General features: G+C 38.7%; 1 protein-coding gene across 5 annotated transcripts in view; it reads right to left on the bottom strand.

Annotated features, from left to right (window-relative positions):
• LOC105385626 (protein doublesex) overlaps positions 1–16,128 on the bottom strand; it is a 109,193-nt gene extending 93,065 nt beyond the window's left edge. For 4 of the 5 annotated variants that reach the window (XM_048630440.1, XM_038107521.2, XM_038107519.2 and 1 more), the window contains exon 1: positions 15,529–16,128. In XM_048630440.1, coding sequence (XP_048486397.1) covers positions 15,529–16,027 — 499 coding nt within the window. In that variant the 5' untranslated portion in view covers positions 16,028–16,128. The remainder of the gene's footprint in view (positions 1–15,528) is intronic. The other variant, XM_038107517.2, reaches the window with a different exon arrangement.
• Positions 16,129–21,111: the final 4,983 nt, after the last annotated feature.

Raw genomic sequence — 21,111 nt, 5'->3', positions numbered from 1 at the left:
AGTGAAGCAAGCGGGCGCGACTTGAAACTATGTTGCCATTTGTGTTGCGTGAAAATTTACAGTTAGATTTGGAAGTCAAATTAATGATGTCGATTCTGAAGGCCAAAATTCTTATTTTAGAGCTGTCAAAATCTTAACTTCTTTCATTAAAATTCGACTCTATAAGTGTTCCCGTAAATGACAAATATGGCTAGCAAAATTTATAGTTTGACAGCGTTAAAATTAGTATTTCTGCCTTCAGAATAGCTACCAAAATCAGCTTAATTTTTTTATTAAAATTATTCCTTTAAAAATGTTTGGTACCTTAAGGTATATGCTTCCTTTTCAACCAACTCTTCAATTGAAAGTGAAAAGAATACCAAAAGAACGTTTTGAGGTTAACACACTGACAGGCCGTCGATTCAAGGCAAATAGTATCGCTTTCTCGCAACAATATGCGCAAATAAATTGTGTCGAATTCAGAAAACAGCCCCGAGGCAGCCCATAGTGTCGATGCACAATGACGCGCGAAAGATCTCCAGAAACCACCAGAGGGGTCACTCTATATGACGAAAAACCAAGTTTCGGAGCGCTACCGAGCGAGCCTCGACTCTATCTCCTTTTATTAAACTTTAAGTTGTTTTTGGTCAATATAGAGGAACCCCCCAGACGAGCGCGTGCGCCGAAATGAAACGAAATTGTTCAAGTTTCGCGCAGTGTAATTACGCTGAAATTGCATTCAAGCGATTATATCGTATCTCCATATCAATTTGTGGTTTTATTATGGCCCCGCTGAAACATGGCTATACGTTAATTCGATATTAATGTGATACCTTGTTTTGTCTAGAACTACAGAATAGAACGTTGTGGGGTTCGTTTCGTTGTGAACTAATTAATTAATTAAGTCGTATAATTAACATAGTTAATTATTTTTGTAACGAATTTTCGCAAATTGCTTCAGTTAGTTACCCTGCGATGGTTACAATAGAATCCACTGTGCCTACTGTAATTTTTCATTCCATTTTTCACCGTTGTCGTAGCCAAGCAAATGATTAAATGAATACAACCACATTGAAAGGCATGCTGTTCTATAGAGGGCAAGTAATTGAAACCAAATGGTAAACATACATACTTATTAATTTCTCAAAGGTACTATTATAATAATAGTAATAAGACTTATTCAAGATTAGGTAATACGTGTCAAAAGCACTTCATTTGAAAATTTGCCTTACGAATATTGGGAATTCTTGAATATAATAATTGAACCAGAATTTATTTCATAAAAATCTTTTGTCAGTAAATATAAACTTTTATAGGTTACACCAAATGAAGAAGGCATATTATATCCGACTAATTTAACATGAAGAAATACAGAGTATCATAACTGCTGCTGATAAGGCTGTGGCCGACAATAGTTTACAGTAAATAAAAGGCTATCTTACGAATCGTACGATACACATGTGAAAAGAATCATTATAACAGTATATCAATTGTAACTGGCCACACAAGACGCATGAAAAGAGTATTGCTGCAATTTATCAGAAAGGTACTATATGAATAACTTTCTTTATTTCACACTCAAAGGAGGTTATATCTGCGAGCGAGATGTTTGAATGTCCTCTGGATTTTATTATAGGAATGCCAGCTATTGTTCAGTGGACTGAAATGAGGTTACATCATGGATTCCATGGAATCCGGGAATCAATGAGATGTTTAATAAATGCCGTAAGGTTTTTTATTCATTGTAAACACTTTGAAAGGTTCTTCAGATTTTCACGCTTTTCATTTTGATCTCTCTATGGATGTACACTTGTCCAAAATTAATAATGCACATGCAGATCTTCACATCCGAATCATTAAATCGTAAGAGCCTTAAAAATAACACTTGCATTTTGCACCTTGTTCGAAAGAAATAGGACTCAATATCATGTGTCACATAATCGAAAACAACCGATCTGTCAAAGATTTCTATGCGCATTATCAATTTTGGAGCACTGTATACTCTTGTTCGAAATACGAAGTTGGGGGGGTTACTCTCTGTGTCGTCGTATTCAGCGTGCCGATTGCGTTAAAATTTTAGTTCGTTCGTTAGAGAGTGACACTCTTGCTGCGTATAAAATCTTCGTATTTCGTTAAGCAAGAATAACCCCTCAATTTCGTTTCACAGCAGTACAATGATAAAAGCCAGAGAAAATTACAATTCAATCAGTATTAATCAATCAATCAATTTCTTTGTCGCGTCACAGCTAATTTGAGTTGAGTTATTGAAGTATCGTTGATATCGTTAAAAATGTGTAGGCACAAATAAATCAAAACGCAACATAGCAAGGTAACAGGGGCACTTCCCAAGTGATCACGTTTAAAAATGCCAATAGTGTATAAACTATAGTAAGTATATTTTAAACAAAATAAAAGGTAATGATACCTTGAAAGTAGACAATATTATTTGGTACTGCGAATTCTTATAAGTTATATCAATTCTCTTCTCTCTCTGGTATATTGATCTCTCAATTTACTTTAAAAAGCAGCGACATTGTATGCTTTTACTCATCAATATCAGTTATTATGGGGTGTAAATCAATCCAGCTACATATTTTTGTTTCCGAAAGAGACGCGTCTGATTAACTGGACTAGTTAATTAAGAATGGCTAGTTTTATACTTCCTACAATTTAATTGCAAGCAAATGAAACTAGCTATAAAAAACTAATTAGTGTAATGTAATGTAAACGTTATCAAACGTTATGGAAATGCCAACACCGTATAAAGGCACACTTCGATAGGTAATGCAAAAAAAGTAATAGAACATAGGCCACATCACGAAACATTTTGACTATTGTCGATAGGTAATTTTAGCGTGATAATGTTAAAACCAAACCTAAAATTTCCCATTTTTTCATCGACAAATTAGACCTGGAATTTACAGTTTACACGTCACATCTCACATTTTCCATACAAAGGAATTCAAACGACCAATTTCATTTTCCAATTGTATTGTGTAGTTATACCCTTTCGACGGTGTGTCCATATATTATATACTAGCTGTTCCCGCGAGCTTCGCTTCGCCTTAAATGGTTTTCCCGTGGGAATTCCGGGATAAAAAGTAGCCTATGTTCTTTCCCAGGGTCTATACTATATGTATACCAAATTTCATTCAAATCCGTTCAGTAGTTTTGGCGTGAAAGAGTAACAGACAGACAGACAGACAGACAGACAGACAGACAGGCAGACAGACACAGTTACTTTCGCATTTATAATATTAGTTAGGATGCGTCTATTCTACCTTTTACCATAATTCGTCTGCAATACCATATACAGTGGTAAAAAAAACGAAGAACAAACTTACTACCTTAATTACTAAACTAGTATAAAAACGAACAAATTAGGATTTTATTTCGTGGCAAAAAACGTAATGAAAAAACGTTAATTCGTCGATGCCTGGACTATATCCCATTCCACGGGGAAAGACATCTGATACAAACAAAAACTAATTAGGTACCCTTAGGGCTGATTTTTCAATGGTCAGATAAAATGGCGAATAAAATTGTAGCTGTCACTGTCTAATACAAACAGTCAGTCACGACGGCATCAGAATTATTCCCCAGATAACCCTTATCTGACCATGGAAAAATCAGCCCTTACTCGAATGTAATAAGGGTTCTGTCAGACGTCTTTCTCCGTGGAATGGGATATAGACAACATAGAAAGAAAGAATAATAAGTTCCAAAATGTCGACATCAAATTTAATTTAGAATTTGATCAAAATATTCGTTTTTTGGTAGTGATTTGTCTCTGGAACTTTTACATTGCTCGTCGTGGGCGTACCGTTTACGAAACAGTTTTCATTACTTTTTTCAAGCTAAAAGTAACCCTCCTTAAGCGGGATTTTATGTGTCGTTCCGCGAGCCAGCTTATTGGCAACAAAACATCCAACAACAATCATCAAATCACACTTAAATCGCTGTAAGTATTTATAATAATATGCACGTATATTTGAGAGTTTCGCAATTATCATATTTCATGTTAATTTACGACGTCTAGGACCGCTGCCTGTAAGCTCTTCACGATACTGACGCACATAAAATGGGCCGTTGCAATAAATGTTTTGTAGTTTTATATAGGTTTTTGTTTATTGTGCGATTTGTTTCCGAGCTTTTAAGTTGGAGGGGGTCGGGAGGGGGGGTCGTCTTTATGAGCTGACGCGAGCGAAATGAGCGGGTTAATGATGGTTAGTCAACACCGTGGATGTTGGCGTAAGTATTCCGAATGTTTTAACTGGTATCCATATTGTAAGCTTATGGTTCGGAATGCAGTTTAGACCCTAAATAAGTTCCCATGATAACACCACCAGAGAATTGCATATAATAATGGTTATCTATATAGACTAGATGTAAATTTTTTTGGGATACTAAACTAATTTCCAAAGTTAGTAGCAAGTGAACTAAAATATGTTAAAAAGTTTCCATCTCTAAGAAAATATAGAGAGTGTAAATTGTGCATGAATGTATTTTCACATTTATGCTCCATTTGTAGCAATTTTCTAGAATACCTATATCTTGTACTCATTTCACAATTCACAATATAAATTAAATGCCTGCATCATTACCATACCATTACCTGTCGCTTTTACAACAAACCGCATTGTTGTAGATAAAAAGTTACTCTTTTAATTACATAGCATATTTTATGACCAAAAGATATCATATAAAGATAGAGATATAACAATGCAAATTGTTATAATAAAATTCTTCATCGTTCATACGGGAACATGTTACGTCGTTTTTGGTTACATGTTTTATGGGTATAAGAAACAGATAAGTATGGTGAAAAGGGGGAAATATGTTTTATTGACTTGGATACACACACATACATACAAACACTGAAACCGTTTTTGTGAAAATTTTGTGATAGTGTATAGGGTACCTTATTCTCAAGAGAGATAATATGGTATGGTGGGGAGAGTGGTATCTAACCATCTGCTACCATGTACATGTACAATTTATAATTGGGTACATAGGCCCAGGCCACAACACTGCGTTGCGACGTCGCATCGCAAAATTCTGCGACTGTTTTGGAAGTTTTCCCGTACCGTCGCAGATTTTTGCGATGCGACGTCGCAACGCTGTGTTGTGGCCTGGCCCATAGACAGACATGTCCAAAACGCCTAGCACCCCTAGCACGGAGCGCAAGACCCGCATGTCAAGACGTGACAAAAGTTTTCCGTCGCACTCGCTCTCGAAGCCGCACGATATGAGTGAGGGCGTGCGCGTCTTGCGCCCCGTGCTAGGCCTTCAGGAGGTAACACTGATCTAGCTGGTAAATATACGATCTGATATATCCTTGCTGAGATGTTTTCAATGCTACTTAGGTCTTACATGATTCTACAACAATGCAACGCAACGACTAATTTCTAATAGCCAGTAGCAGGTACTGAAAAAAAAACTAGGTCGCGCTTTTCTAATTGTTTTTTTTTTCAGCACACCACACTACGGAGCGCCCGAAACCTTTTAGCTGGATGGTATTATCCGACTCATCGTAAACCCCTTTTATGGGTCGTAAAAGCAAGTGGAGATACACTACTACGGGTGAGCGTTTCGCATACTTGTTGCACTTTTATAACTGTACGGCCACTCTAGCTAGGCGAAAACCGAGCGAATGAGAGCTGCAGGTCTAGTACAGGCTTGATAGTTAGTCGAAAACTATAAAAGCTTACGTTTTCTCGCATACTAAGTGGCGCCTCTAATGGAAACTATAATGAAACTTTTGGCAGATAATGTATGCAGATGACAGGAGAAAACGTAAACTTTTTTCGTTTTCATAAATAGCAAAACCTGTACTACAGGGTCTGTTATGGAATCACTACGTTTAATACAACGAGATAGAGACGTGGTCAGTTCCGAAGCTTGGTTGTTCGTAAGCAGGAGTGACCCCTGGCTACGCGCGTACGGCTTTGTCCGAGGCGCTTTTGTTTGCGCAGATAATTGCATTTTCCTTACACTGGAACGCCATTGCGCCATTGCAGGACTGAGAAAGAAAAGAAAGTAAAGCGGGGTTTACACTGGCCGTAAAAATGCAGAAGTCGAATTGTGCAATGGTGTACAGGTGTGGAAAAGGAAGGTACTTCTGCACTTTTTAAATTTATATTTATAATATAACATTTACTTGCAGAAGCTGAGTTTTGTAATTTATATTGCACATTAAAGCCACGCTTAAGGATTGAAATGTAAAGACCTACCTAGAATACCTATACCTATAATATAATGGAAAAGCTAGAGTTTTCATCAATCTAGACATCTGCGGCAGTGTTTTTTTTATCATTAATATCAATTTCATAATAAAATAATGGTCATATCAATGACAACAAAAATATGCGTCGAAAGCAATAAAATGGACGTATAAAGTATCCATACGTACTAATATTGAAGTAGAATACGTTTATTTCGTGATTGCCCAAAGAAACGTGAGCCGTGTGTTACGCCAGACACTAAGATTCTTCTTTATTATATTGGTCACATCATATTTACACTCAAACAAAATAGGAAAAGGTCGGTTTCTGGCCGTAGAAAGGCCAAGTCTCTTATTTAAAAAGTCTGTACAATATTGTTCCACTGCTGGATAAACAACTCCCCTTTATAATAGTAAAATCCTAGGACATTCTTGAGCGGCAAGCGCGAACTGAACGGACAGTACCCGGTTGATAGTCGCAAAACTCGCAAACAAAGTCATAAAAACTTTCTGTTTGTACTTTTTACTATGTGTGTGGAGGTCCCGGGTTCGGTCCTTTTTGTCAGGTTTTACGATCCAGCGCGGACGAGGCAAAATTAACGATTTTAATTTAACGAATACCCTGAATACCCCTTTTCAATCAGCCGGGATTATTGTAGTTTAGTTTTTAACTTTTTGAATCACCCTGTCTGCAGATTTTTTATGAAGAAAGTCTAAATTGTGTTCATTATATTTTTTGTGAAATTTGCATTCACAAATTACTAGCTGTTCCCGCGGGCTTTCCTACGCCTTAAAAAGTTTTCCCGTGGGAATACCGCTATAAAAGTAGCCTATGTGTTAATCCAGGGTCTCAGCTAACTCCATACTAAATTTCATCAAAATCGTTCAGCTGCCTTTCTGTAGTTACAATTTCTCCTCTGAATGATATTTCCATTTACTTAATTAATTAAGAGTGTCGAGTGATGTTAGTGGAGCTTCCTCATCATTAGCAGTTAGCACTATGACCCAAATCACCCTGTATCACATAAAATATATTATCTCCATATTAATTATAATCTTTTATTAACTCTTAGGCGAATGATTAGAATTCAAATTACATTTTATATCTAAGAAAATGCACAACGCGTGTGTTTTGCATATTTATAAAATTATACAACAAATACTTACCCCCTTGTTCATAGAAAAGTTATAGAACGTTTTAGCTATTGAACTGAACTGCTAAGGAAGGAACTGAACAAAACAGTTCAATAGTCAAAACGTTCTATAACTTTACTATGAATAAGGGGGTTAATTTATGTTGTTGTGTATTCTGTCTACTAACATAGAAATAAGGGCTATTGTTACTAACAACAACTATGGGTTATTTTTGTAATTATGAAAAATTACCTGAAATAAATGAATTTATTATTATTATGATTTAATGAAACTTCCCACTTAACAATTTCCATACGTTCATTTTATGACCATACCCACTCCCTAGCATCACACTTTGTAAGAATTAACCAACAATCGTGAAACAGCTGTTTCAAAACTGCAATCGTATCAAGCCGAACATCACGGGTCGCACCCAATCAACTTTACACTTTCCTGCCTAGCTAATAAGGTGAGACTTTGCTTTGGCTATGTCGGGAGTTTTGGCCGAAAGCCAATTTTATAGGTTAACCGAGTATCGGACTCCGAATTCGGTCTGGTGGAGAATCCGTTAATAAGTAATACTTTTTATGCCTTTTGTTCGAGAGCTGTGAAGTAATGGATTAGGTTGGAACTTGGTCTGTCTTCCTTATTGAATGGATTACTTTGGAAGTGTACGGACTTACTGGGTGCTGGATGTGATGTGATGAACTGTGTCGGAGGGTTCACTCCAGCTTACGAAAAACGAAGTGGCGGAGAGCTGTGGTGACCACGACTCTATCTTGTTGTTTAAACAAACTGATTGATAGAGTCCATTCTATGTATTATTATAGTATAGTTGTGGGCGATTATAACTTGTCCCTCTAAAATAAGAAAGAAAAAGCGTTTATTTAAATAACATAATAACAAAATGTCCTGTATATTTCTCAAAAACAAAGCTTTCAAAAACAGCACGTGCAAGTCTACAAAGAAAACGGAATATCCAGGCGAGGACTTAACTCAAATGAATGAATGCTGAGACGGATGCAATGGCTCAGAGCTTGAGGAAATGTGAAATGTCGGCCACAGAGTGAAGGCTGAAACGCGGCGGTCGGAACGCTCTACCGTTGACTGACTGACAGACGTCATCAATATCATGGAACATTTATAATCGATTCCACAGTTCGTAGTTTTTAAGCAGTTCGACGTTTATTTGTATTTATTTTCTTAACTATGTAACTTTTGACACATATATGCAATGCTGCTTAAGGATTGTAAGATACAGTAGCAGCTCTAGCTAAGCTAGAAATAAATATTTTTTCTTTCTTTCTAGTGTTTGTCACCGACACGCGAGAAGTAGCAGACAATCGCAAGTTTGTGCGGTGTTTACGTTTCGGTGGCGGCCGACCTTGCCCGACGGAACGAGCGCGGCAATGAAAGCAGACTGCCCGTAAAACGTACCCCTATCCTGCGACGTAGGGTTGCCGAAAATAAAACACGAATTTACATGTCAGCTTCGTCTAGAATGTCTAGATGTTCTGGAATATTTGAGAGATACTAACTACATTTGTGGTCATCAGTACGACATTTTTTTTTCACTGTATTTTTTTAAAGTGGTGTTTTTAATTTGTCATATATGTAAATTGAAATCATGATCAACAAAATAGTTAAATATGTAATACAAACTAACAAGCAAAGTCTTTTTTAAGTAATAATAATAAAACCGTGTATACATACCAACCTAAGCTAAGCATTCATAAAAATAAAGTACGTAAGTAAGTAGACATACATCATACAGAATATGAATCAGCGCCAACTTTTACCACATTTTTACAGCCGTCGCGATTCAATTTAGTTAATCAATTCTGCGCGCGTCTCTACGGAAATAAGGGCGCTCGCAGACGAGCGGGCCGTCGTAAAACGCTGGGTTTGCGGACGCCTTTACTGTAAATTGGTTAAGGGAAAATTTGATTGATGTTATTGGAAGCAATTTATTTGGGTATAGCTTCTGAAACATTTTAAGTAACCGAGTAAAACCTCTGATTAGTTATGTGAAGACTGGATGGAATGGAGATATGTAGTAGACTATAATAGTGTTCATAATATTTTTTTCCCACATACATTTCATATCCCTGTAATGATTATGCTTTTATTAACGAAAAATCACCACTTTTAACAGCGACAACCCTAACCATTTTGTCCACGGTGTGACCTACACCCCTAGTGGCACGGTTGTCAGTACAAACTTACGAGCTAGATCTCAAGTTATGTCTAAGCTTAGACAGCTCTCCAGGTTGGAGGCAACTCGAGAAATATACCCAACGTTCTTCCCGTATCTGTAATTTCATTCTGTTTTTTATCCCCTGCGTAAAAACTGCTACAAAATTTTAAGTTTCATTAGTATCCCATTTATTTGTTTGTGAAAAAGTATCTCTAAAACTATAATTTTGCCCATCAGTTAGCATCTGCTTCAAAGTCATCATCATCAGCAGCCCGTAGCCGTATCATCATCGTACTGGACATAGGCCTTTCCCAAGGAGCGCCAGAACACTCTGTCCTCGGCCTTCCTCAGCCACTACCAGCTACCTGTCTAAGGTCCACAGTCCAGCAGGCATAAGGGCTACGCTTGCCTGTCAGTGGGTTTCAGTTCCTAACTACCAATCCACGCTAATACACACAAACGCATAAAAACTAAACACATTAACAGACCATCAATAGAAAAGCTAAGCACATAACGACGGTATTAAGTACACATGGCTATTTACAAGGCATCCCCACCCCCGGTAAATGGCCTCTTACAACCGCCCCTGCCCCTCGCGCCGGCCTATCGCGGCGGAATCCCAGGGGCTCGATCTGCAGTGCGAGCGAGACAAACATATAATTCCACCCTCGTTTATGAAGGGGCGGGGTAGATAAAATAGGGGTCCCGAAAAAAGGTTAGATAAGGAAAAGGTATAGCCGTAAACTCCAGCTTAGGGTCTTTGAGGAACTGACTGGGTGGTGGCTCGCGTGAAAAGATTTTACTCTTGCCGAAAACTGTATTACCGTAAAAAAGTTAAAACCAAGTTTGATACAGTATTTTACAGAAGCATAAGGTATTTCAAAAAATAAATTTGTGTGTGTGTATATGTAGTTTTTATGGCAAGATCTTTTTCCTTAACCAAAACTCATATTTGATCTGTTTAATTTAGAGATTTTCCTAACCAAACTTTAAACTGTTTGATTAATTATTACATGATAATATTACACCTCTGCAACCCCATTATTAATGAGTGATAATGATAAGACTGCATGACCGATATGCATTAATTTGGTCTGTTATCTGGCAAGAACGAAGTGTGATGTGCCGTGCGTGACTTTGTAGCCACAGCTTGCAAGGACGCAGAGATAGTGATAACAAAATGCACTATCATACAAAACGAATATCCAACGCATTTTTCTCGTTAACACTATTTAAATACTGGAGGAGGAGGTTTGTGTGAGGTCTATCTCCAGCAGTGGACAAATTATAAACTGATATAATTAAAGCTGCAAGAAAAACTAACTAGGAACAAAATATACATAATAACTTAAATTCGCCTTCCAAATCGTGTTGGTTTTTGCATTCTAACGAAGTTTTATCACGCTAAAATCGATAAAATTAAGAAATAAAACAACTGCTGTTGAGATCTAGGTACTAAAATATTCCACCAAAGTGTAATAATGATAACATTTCAATGAAAAATGTTGCTACTTATTTTAATTACTGAATGAGCAATTAACGAATGATAAAATAATCGATATCTATCTATACAAATGTGAAAGTGTTAGTTTGTTTCTCGTTTGTTTCACGATGACAAACCCTTGTCTAGAGCATCTCTGTAGGGCTTGTCACCGACATACATGCCAGGGCCTAGGGTAGAAATTAGAAAAAAAATCACATACACCTACTACTTACAGTGTCACAAACTTATCTGTTCCGGTGAGAGCGAACTAAATTGATCCATATCTCATTATTTACTAATGAATTTTATATTAATATAGATTAGATGGGTTAATTAAAACCACAAGAGCGAATTACCACTACCTGTAAACTTAAAATCTTATAGAATGAAGAAATATTACCTACACATTTACGTGAGCTGTCACCGGAACAGATAAGTTTGTGGCAATATAATTTAGTTTGTACATATAAGAAAACTGGACTTTTTATTTGACTGAATTTTTATGTCTATGTGTTACTATTTCACGTAATTTATGGTAGAAAACTGTCAGTTTCAACAAAAAACTTTTTTTTATATATATAGCAAGTGAAGCTTGGGCGCATAATCTTGTATGTTAAAATAAATAGTTGGGTAACAAAGATAAGGTGGATTGATGACGTCGGGCTGCATTGTCGTGAGATAGTGAACTGACCTCCGACATCATATATTTTTTTGTACCTTGTCTGTATTGTGCCTATAGCATGAAATAGCAACTTACTTGGAAGGTTTTCAACAAAATGTAGCTTTCAGCCATTTTCTATTGTGAAGTAGGTACTTAGGTATTCACCAACTTTTATTTATTAAAAACATTGTAAAAGTGTATTTCTCTTACAAATTTTGGGACCAAAATTACAGGTGTTCTTTTGCCTAGTTTTCTTTTCAAAAAAATAAGTGCGAAGATAAAACTTAAAATTCACAATACCTATGAGGACGCAGAGGAATCATAGAAGAAAGCCATGTTCAAAAACCTCAAATAAAATTCAGTGACCACGATCACTACCTATAGAAAGTGCGACCGCAACCTTTCTTGCTACTGGAGATAGGCTAGCAACAGATGATAAAGACGTAGGATTTCATATCAATCATTGCGCTAAATTACCCACTCGAGCACCGAGATAACGTCATTGTTCTGGATCCTTTGACCGCGGGCGACGCGTGACTGAATAAAGGACATTTTACAGGAACACAGGGCTGACATATCCACAGCTTTTTTCGTAATTGGCTTTTTGAAAAAGGAAAAATACTGAACGGACCAATCGAATAGATCACAATCCTAAAGGAACCCAACCAAGGCAATGTAAACCGCAGGCATGTCCTCACATTTTATGATAATCCCAAACGTATTTTATGATGCGTTATAAATCAAACTGCAGTCCATGATGTGTGGCGTGTAATAATACTAATATGTCCAATGCAATTTTCACCGTTTGACGATAGTTTATGTTCAAATGTAAGCGGCGTTTGGTTCGGATCGTGTGAAAGCATATACGCGGATGTTAGAGGTATGTGAAGAGGAATATTGTGCTGAGTGGAAGATTAGAGAGCCAGGGAACAAACCGGACACTGTATAAGACCTAGGAAAAGGTTGTTTAATTACAAATGACTGAATAGTGTTAAGCAAAATATCTAGTCACATGTCTGAGTACGTGGAAATATTATATGTGTAGAAGTTCAATTAAAGTTTTTGAAGTTTACATCTTCAGTTTGTTTGTTGCAAGTAATTATAAATATTGATACAGTAGGTGTGTACAATTTGTTGAGCTGACATCATATCTGTAATTCAGTTCAGATTACCTCTGCCTGATGCACTGATAGCAAAAGATAAATGAGGAAAGACCTCTCCGACCAACACATGTATTAACATGATAATAATATTTTATTCAAATTATAAATTAAAACTGCCATTCTCAATTCACCCTATTTATTTGGAATGGTAGATAAGTAGTTTATAGCGATAAGCTCAGATACCAAGGTATCAAGTTGAGTACCAGAGCAATGCGGTTCGAAAAACGCATGACCTACTTTTAGACCTTACATTTCTTTACGAATCCATGACATGACAACAGTCGCGCGCGTTCGACCGTTTAATTTATTGGTCATTCATCAGTATTATTAATTGCTTAATTATATCAATGATAAAATAGTTTCTTTGCGAGTTTCGCAGGCAAAGGCGAGGGTCTATGCAACTGTCATTGTCCGAAACGTATACATGTATGTATTTAGGTATGATAAGGCGGTGTGCGGTCACAGCGACATTGCCAATTGTGATAACATTGTAACTATATACAAGATAACGTTCTCAATCATTTCGTACAATAAAATTGTAAGTAAGGTAGGCATGCACAATAAAACGCCACTAAGATTTGATGAGATTTTCCTAAAACAATTATTGAAATAATAAATAACCGTATGAGTTTCACCTTGATGACCATATCAACGATGGAGTCTCGTCTGAGTTGTCACTCTGTCTTTCGGAAATAGTAATACAGGAAAAAATTACGAATGTTCGCATTAATTTATAATTTTCGTTCGACCAACTGTGCGCTGCAACGCTATCAACGACTCTATCTTTATGTATTAAAAGTATGGAGCACATGTCAGCTCTCCTTTGTATATTTGTCAAGCTAGCTTACACCTTTCTGATTCGCAATTCCACCAATCTTTATAATATATCTATCATGCCTTCACTAGGCAACTATAATGTATCTAGGCATAAGGGACAGAAAATGGAGGGGTTCAGTAGACTCTACCTCTAGATTTGGTTAGACTTTTTAATCTTCTTTTAAAATAAGGTGCACGAGATGATATTGACAATATTGAGGTGATCGAGTGACGTATAACTTGTTCCTTAAATACGTTAGGAGTTTCCTGGACAGTCAGCCACTGAGACTCACGCACTATCCTTTCTGATACAATAAATAACCATATATATTATACAAGCTGTTCCCGCGCGCTTCGCTTCGCCTTAAAAAGTTTTCGCGTGGGAATTCCGGGATAAAAAGTAGCCTATGTTCTTTCCCAGGGTCTAGACCATATGTATACCAAATTTCATTCAAAGCCGTTCAGTAGTTTTGGCGAGAAAGAGTAACAGACAGACAGACAGACATAGTTACTTTCGCATTTATAATATTAGTTAGGATGAGTCGGACCTAGCAACAGCCTTATGGTTATGGAATGTGAGACAAGCATTTTATAAAAAAATACGACTTAGTTATTCATGAGTACAACTACAACATGTATGCCCTTTTGGCAACATCCTATATATACAAAAAAGTGACGTTCTTTACAGAACCTTATAATTACGAAGCCGACGACTTGAAATATCTACTTATTTGAAGCCTTTGAGGTCCATAATTACCCATAATCATCAGGTTGATGATTAGAATCAGAGAAAATACATTTGTTATTATTCGTTTTAAACTATTTTATAGATCTATGGGTACTGAGAGCGAACTAATCTTGCTATCCAGTGGCCTATGTCTATTGGCCAAGTCATACCGAAGCGATGGACATGTTATCAGCTTAAAAAAAGTGTTCATAGTAAGACCCAAGGGTAGGTAATAGTAGGTATCGAGTAAAATAAAATCTGCAGTTTGTAGACTTTACTCTAATATTAAATTATTAACGAAGATAAATGCCTATGCAGTACAGGATGGAAAATTAAGTCGGTCCCCTCAAAAAAGACAGTTGTTAATTTTAGTTAAATAAGACTTGTAATAATATGTACAATTGTACATGAATCTTAGGTGCATTACTAATGTTAGGTGTAAAAATGGTCATAGATTGCCGATTAAACGTCAAAATCGGGAAGAGCTGGTTATGTTAGGTGCTGCGATTATCGATTTTGAAAAATGATCTTTGGATAGGCCTATGTCCAGAAGTGGATCTGATGATGATTGTGGCACTTCTCTTGCTTCCGTTTCAAGTATAATATAAACTCCTCCGGTTTAATGTTAGGTTTTACCGTAAAGCCTACCTACATCATAGGTAAGCCTCAATTCGTATGAAGGTAATGTAAATATAAAAGTAAATAACTACTTAGTTTACCTGCCTACATAATTAGACAATTACATTCTTCTAATGCCTATATTACTACCTTTTTAGGTTTGTTTAATATACAATTGTGAGATAGGTATCAAGTAGAAATAGTGAAGTACCGACATCTAATTTCATAGTAAAAACAGTAGTTTTCTTTTATGTCATTCCGTCGGACATCCTGTATAGACTTTACTTGACTAAAGGAAGGGTAAGTATTTGTTAGAGTCCTGTAACACAATGACATAGTAATAGATCGTAATGACAATAATTACGTGTATAATGAGAAGGGAGCAGCAGGTTGCCCCTCGCAACTTATAACCGTATGACGTGTGAGGTATGAATGGAACGTTTAAGGCGAGCGCGCGGGCGCCGGCCTCGGGCAACCGGTTCACTGCGACCACCTGTGCGGGACCGTTACTAGGAGCAGGGACTGACCTGGCTGCTGCGGCGGCAACAGCGGCGGCAGGGGCGGCGGCGGCGCGGAGGGCGCGGGCGGCGGCGCGTAGGGCGACACCACCGGCGAGCCGGGCACGGAGTCCCCGCTGGTGGAGCCCAGCGAGCGCGGCGGCGGCGGCGGCGAGCGCGGCGCCTTCACCACGGGCGGCTCGGGGCGCTCAAGCTCCACGCCCGGCGGCGGCGCGCCGTCCAGCGCCCGCGCGCGCGCCTCGTCCTGCGCCTGCGCGCGCCGCAGCGCCGTCTGCAGCGCCATCACGCGCTGCCGGTCCGCCGTCAGCCGGCACTTCTCGCAGTTGCAGTAGCGGTACTTGCAGTAGCGCTTGTGGCCCTTCAGCTCCACCTTGAGCCGGTGGTTGCGGCAGCGCGCGCAGTTGGGCGGCGCGCGCGGCACGCCGGAGCTGGAGGAGGAGGCGCCGGGGTCGAAGCGGTCGTCGCACTCGTCGGTGTTGCGCCGCCGCCACGCGCCCACGGACACCATGGTTTTCTCGTCGGGCTCCGTCGTGCGTGTTGTTCGCGCGCTGTGCCACCGGAAGCACGCGTGACTCGGCGCGCGCTCGCGATGCGACTGGCGCCCCTCCCGCGCGCTCGCCCCCGCCCCGCGCCCCGCGCACCGCCCCCCGCTCCGATGCACATTGCACATTTATTACCGTGCACTTATGCAGTTCCTCGCTATAAAATTGCGTTGCAATATGCATCGTAGTAATCAAACCCCGCAAAGTCTACGTTTAATGGCCTAAATTTTGTTTTAAACTACTGCCATATTAGTTTAATGACTAATTGCAGCCAGAAGCCACTTGTTTCTTATTGGATATACGCCGCTGCCTATACGGCCAACCCAGGCAACCAAACTCTGTATCTATGCAGTAGGTAGGTACTTAGATCCTATAATGATCTCACTCTATCTACACTTGCAAGTTGCTAACAAACCCGGGATCATTTATTTGTTGGTCCTTTCCAAACATTTAAAAGTTACGGCATTAATTTTAGCATTATTTATCAAGAGAAAATTGATAATGGGGGTGAGACAAAGACAACTTTTTACCCCATAAATCCAACAGCAACCTTCACGCCTGATCGGATCTTAATACCTTCTTAGTACTTATCTACATATTTAATCAGAAAATCAATTCCGGTTTTAAAATGCGCTCACGCACCGCCCGCGCCCGCACAGCAATAAAGGCCCTGCCTCGGGCGACTGATGACGTCCAATACCTTCTACATCATGCGATCTCTACACATCGCGTGCTCCTCTGGAGGGTTACTCTATATTGGCGAAAAACCAACGAACGAGAGCTGTCGTACAATCGGTACGTTTAATGCAACGAGATAGAGTCGTGGCTCGCGCAGCAGCGTTCTGAGACTTAGTTTTCGTTATGTAGAGTGACCCCCTGCACAAGCTCTACACACTCACACATTCCGCACAGTGCCCAGAGTTGCCCAGAGTGCACAGATGCCAATTTGCGTGTGACCAAATCAGGCATGGAAATTATAGTTGTTATGGCTATGAATTTCGGTTTGTGAAATTGTGATTGTGACTGCTTTCGGGTTTGGTTGGTAGAGGTCAGTGGTGAATTTCCCAGGGTCGTTTCCGGTTTAGTGTGCAAGTGCCTAAACATGATAATAAGGGTAGGTAAGGTAAGCATGATATAACAAGAGCGGCCAAAGAAACGAATAAAAAAAACACTGAAAGGGGTAGGATAGGAGTCCGCACTAGGTAGGAATGAAAATAGGAAACTTTCTGAAAGCCTTAAAAAAATTTTATCAATAGAAATGCCTGTGGTGCCGACAAAAAAGATTTCTCGAGTGTAATAAAATTGGACCCTATATACGGTACGGTAAACGGTAGTAAGCTACCGTATATAGGGTCCAATTTTATCAGTGTATGAAAAAATATATATACCTACTTAAGTAAGTAAGTATAACGCTCTTAATATATTTCATAAGTTGGTGATCAATAGCGTAGTTTTGCACTCAACAATAATTCATCCATAATCCTATCACTCCTCCAGTGCATTTTATATTAATACTCAAGTTCAGCTGTCAACTTGACGTTCTCTGTGTAACTGTCTGTCATTTTTAACTTGGGTTAGGTTAGGACTTTAGCACCGGCGTTTAATAAATCTTAAACATCCTGAAATTGTGAAGCAACTCCGAACACGATCCTTAAACATTGCATGCGAAAACCACAAAAACCCATGGCATACTGTACAGCAATTTAATAACCTGCCCTAAATAATTCCACGCGAACCCACCTAACTCTTAAACCTTTCAACGTAGGTGCTATTTTTGATGTACTTTCGAAGGAAGTAAGAGAAGTTGTGGTCACACAGGATGATGCCAGTAATTTGAACTTGACAATAGTTCATTGCGTAATTTTTAAATTCTTCGCTCGGCTCGCTCGCTCGCTTTGTTGCTATGCGAATGCGATGGGGGACCCTTGTCATCGACTTTTAACTCAGAGGTATCATTAATTCATTACGGTAGTGGGACCAAGTATTATTTGTGACGTGAAATAACGCCCTGTACGTGGCTTGCTTCATTCATTAGCCTGTGGTTCTACCGAAACCATTAATTTGGGACATTTTACTCTAAGTTGCGGCAAGTGCCCGATTCACCTAACAAAATGGCATATGCGTTTCAAGAAGCATCTTTCACGCATGATCTTGAGGCATCATATCAAAATGGCGAGTGCTTATCATTCTAGATGCTAGAAACCTACTTAACCTAAGTTTACCTACTGTACCCGCCGCCACAGTTTTATTACTTCTATGGCCACTGAAGTCCGATAGACACAGCGCTGCACTCCTATTGTACGAAGAACTAAGTGTCCGATTGTATGATATATGTAGTAGATTAGTTAACGTTTTGCACGAACAGTTTGCCTACTGGGATGCAGACGTGCACTGCTGTTTCTGAAGAGAAAAGTAGGTAAGTACAAGTTGTAAATTAGTTCAATGAGGAGCAATAAGTTTCAAGATCATATCACTTGGAAAAAGTCATATTTATGATAATATTTATATATTTATTAGGGATGGGCCGAAATTCGGTAGACATTCGGTTCAACCGAACTTCGGCATGTTTAACCGAACTTCGGTATTCGGCCGAAATTCGGTTAAAATGCCGAACATTCGGCACACCTATTTCTATAATTTTGTATGAAATACCGTGTGGAATTTTGCTAGCGAAGTTTTTGTTGACTGCTGAGTCTTCCTGTACTGCTCGCCTTCCACTGCGTAAGTGAAATGAGCGAGAAATAGTTGACCGGGACGGAGTTTGAAATGATAAATAGTTTTTTAGATAAGCGTTTTTAAAATAATTTATTTTAGCCTTCCACTGACAATAAAATCATGTAGGCGGAGCGAGAGGCCTCCGTTCATTTTCTGCCTAGTTTTCGCTCCATCCAGCACGCAAGGCACGAACGAGGAGAGAGGTATGGAAATGGAGGGGGTGGCGGGATGTGAGACGTTGGACGACTCTGTTCAAAACTAGATTTCAACAGCATACGCAGCCGACCCCGCTTTACTCGCTTGCTCCGCTCTGCTTAATTATTTTGCAGTGAAAATACCTGAAACCTGGCCTGAAATATAATAAAACTAGGAGCGGAGCGGAGTGAGCGAGTTTCGTACGAAGTCTGTGGGAAACTCGCTTAACTCGCTAACCTCGTATGTGACTCTTTGAACTCGCTCACTCCGCTCCGCTCCTCTCTGCTTTGGTGGAAGCACGTGTATGAAAATCATCGCTACGAGTATAGCTGAGTCCGTCATGGGACTCATGGGTCCGTTCCGCTCGAAAAAAAAACAGCTGTTGCGTAGTAAAGTTCAAAACATACGTGATTAACAAATATAAATTTTAAGATAGAACAGCTAGCTGTGTTCTTTTTTTGGGATTTCATCGACAATTTATGAAGTTGTTCAGTATTTTGTTAACATTTCCCTGCGTTAGGGAGCTTAACTGAGGAAATTCCACGCTGTATAATAGAATTACAAAAGCAAAAAAAAATACCGAATGCTCGGCCGAACTTCGGCCGAAACTTTAATTTTAACCGAATATTCGGCCGAAGCCGAACTTCGGTTCAAACCACATTCGGCCCATCACTAATATTTATTAGTTAAGCATAGAAAACCAACAGCATGGAATTATAAAACTAGGCATAGTTAAATTAATTGTAACAAACATGCCAGTTAAAGGTTTTCCTATATAGAAACCTTATACTTTACTTAAAATTTACGATTAGCATAATATTATTATAGGTAGGTAGTATAGGTACTAATTGGGTAAGTAGTAGGTACTTATCCCCTAGTTTCTTAAAACGGCGAATTTAAAAAAAGCGTTCTAATTAGCAACATGCACATGACCTTCTCAAAAAGTGTGAAGAGAAATGCAGGGAGCACATAATAACATTAAATAACATACTTACTTATACACTATATTACCTTCCTTCCTTCTCGGCTTGTCATGCTTCGACTCATTTGGAGGTTTCGCATTTTTACTTCTCTAGTAATATTCAGAGGTATTAAATAAGTCAATGACTGCATCACTCACTATCCGTATTCATACAAGAATTTCAAGGTATAATAGGTTGTTACCAAGATGAACAGAATCGTTAAGGAATTTCACCCAGTCGTAGTTTGGCTGGAAGAAATTGCTTTTTGGCAATAAGCCCGCCTTTGTATACGTCCTATGTGTGTGTGTTTTTTTTAATTTGTAACTTTTATTTATATTGTTTTGCTTTTATGTGTACAGTAGTTTTTAAAATTACTTAAACGTATGTTTCCTTTCAGCAACATAAGCTATTTAAAGGATTTTAGGTACTATTGTCCTCCATGGCTAAGGTGACCATACGTCCCGCTTTCGGCGGGACAGTCCCGCTTTCAAGCTGTCCCGCTGTCCCCGGCGACGGCAAAAATGTCCCGCTTTCATAAACAGGCCAAACGATATATAATTTAAATTACCTACATTTTGTATTAATCACTTGAGACAGCTATATATCTTCTTACCTCTCACATAGACTTAGGGAATGCAATCTCGTTCTTCCGAGATCCCGAACTCGAGAGATCCCGGCCAGATTGAAACTCGTTAAATTTCGTACGAGATCTCGCGAGATAACGAGATCGACAAATGCAGCGTGACGACGTGTATTTCATGCAAAATCAGAAGTCGTCTATCAGATGATTTTCTCGACATGATGAGTTTTTTGAGAAGCTAATGATGTCGATTCGAAAGGCAGAAATTCTAATTTTAACGCTGTCAAACTATAAATTATGCTAAAAAGCAGAAAAAAATGACAATTACGGAAACACACATAGAGTCGAATTTTAAACAAATACAATAGGTTTTGACAGCTCTAAAATTAGAATATGTCTTCAGAATCGAAATAATTTTCACAAAAATTAACTTGCCTTTCCGTACCTTGATAACTTGATCTGACCTCTCTTTTGAACTTCTTTTATTTGATTAATACGATCTCGCAACATTTATTTAAGAACTTGTGAAGTTAAGTTTTTGTTTTTATTTACAACTAGCTGGTCCCGGGAGCTTCGCTTCGCCTTAAAAAGTTTTCCC

This window comes from Plutella xylostella, chromosome 25 (assembly GCF_932276165.1).
Source record: "Plutella xylostella chromosome 25, ilPluXylo3.1, whole genome shotgun sequence".
In the NCBI taxonomy this organism is placed as follows: domain Eukaryota; kingdom Metazoa; phylum Arthropoda; class Insecta; order Lepidoptera; family Plutellidae; genus Plutella; species Plutella xylostella.
This window is presented reverse-complemented; position numbering and strand designations above follow the sequence as displayed.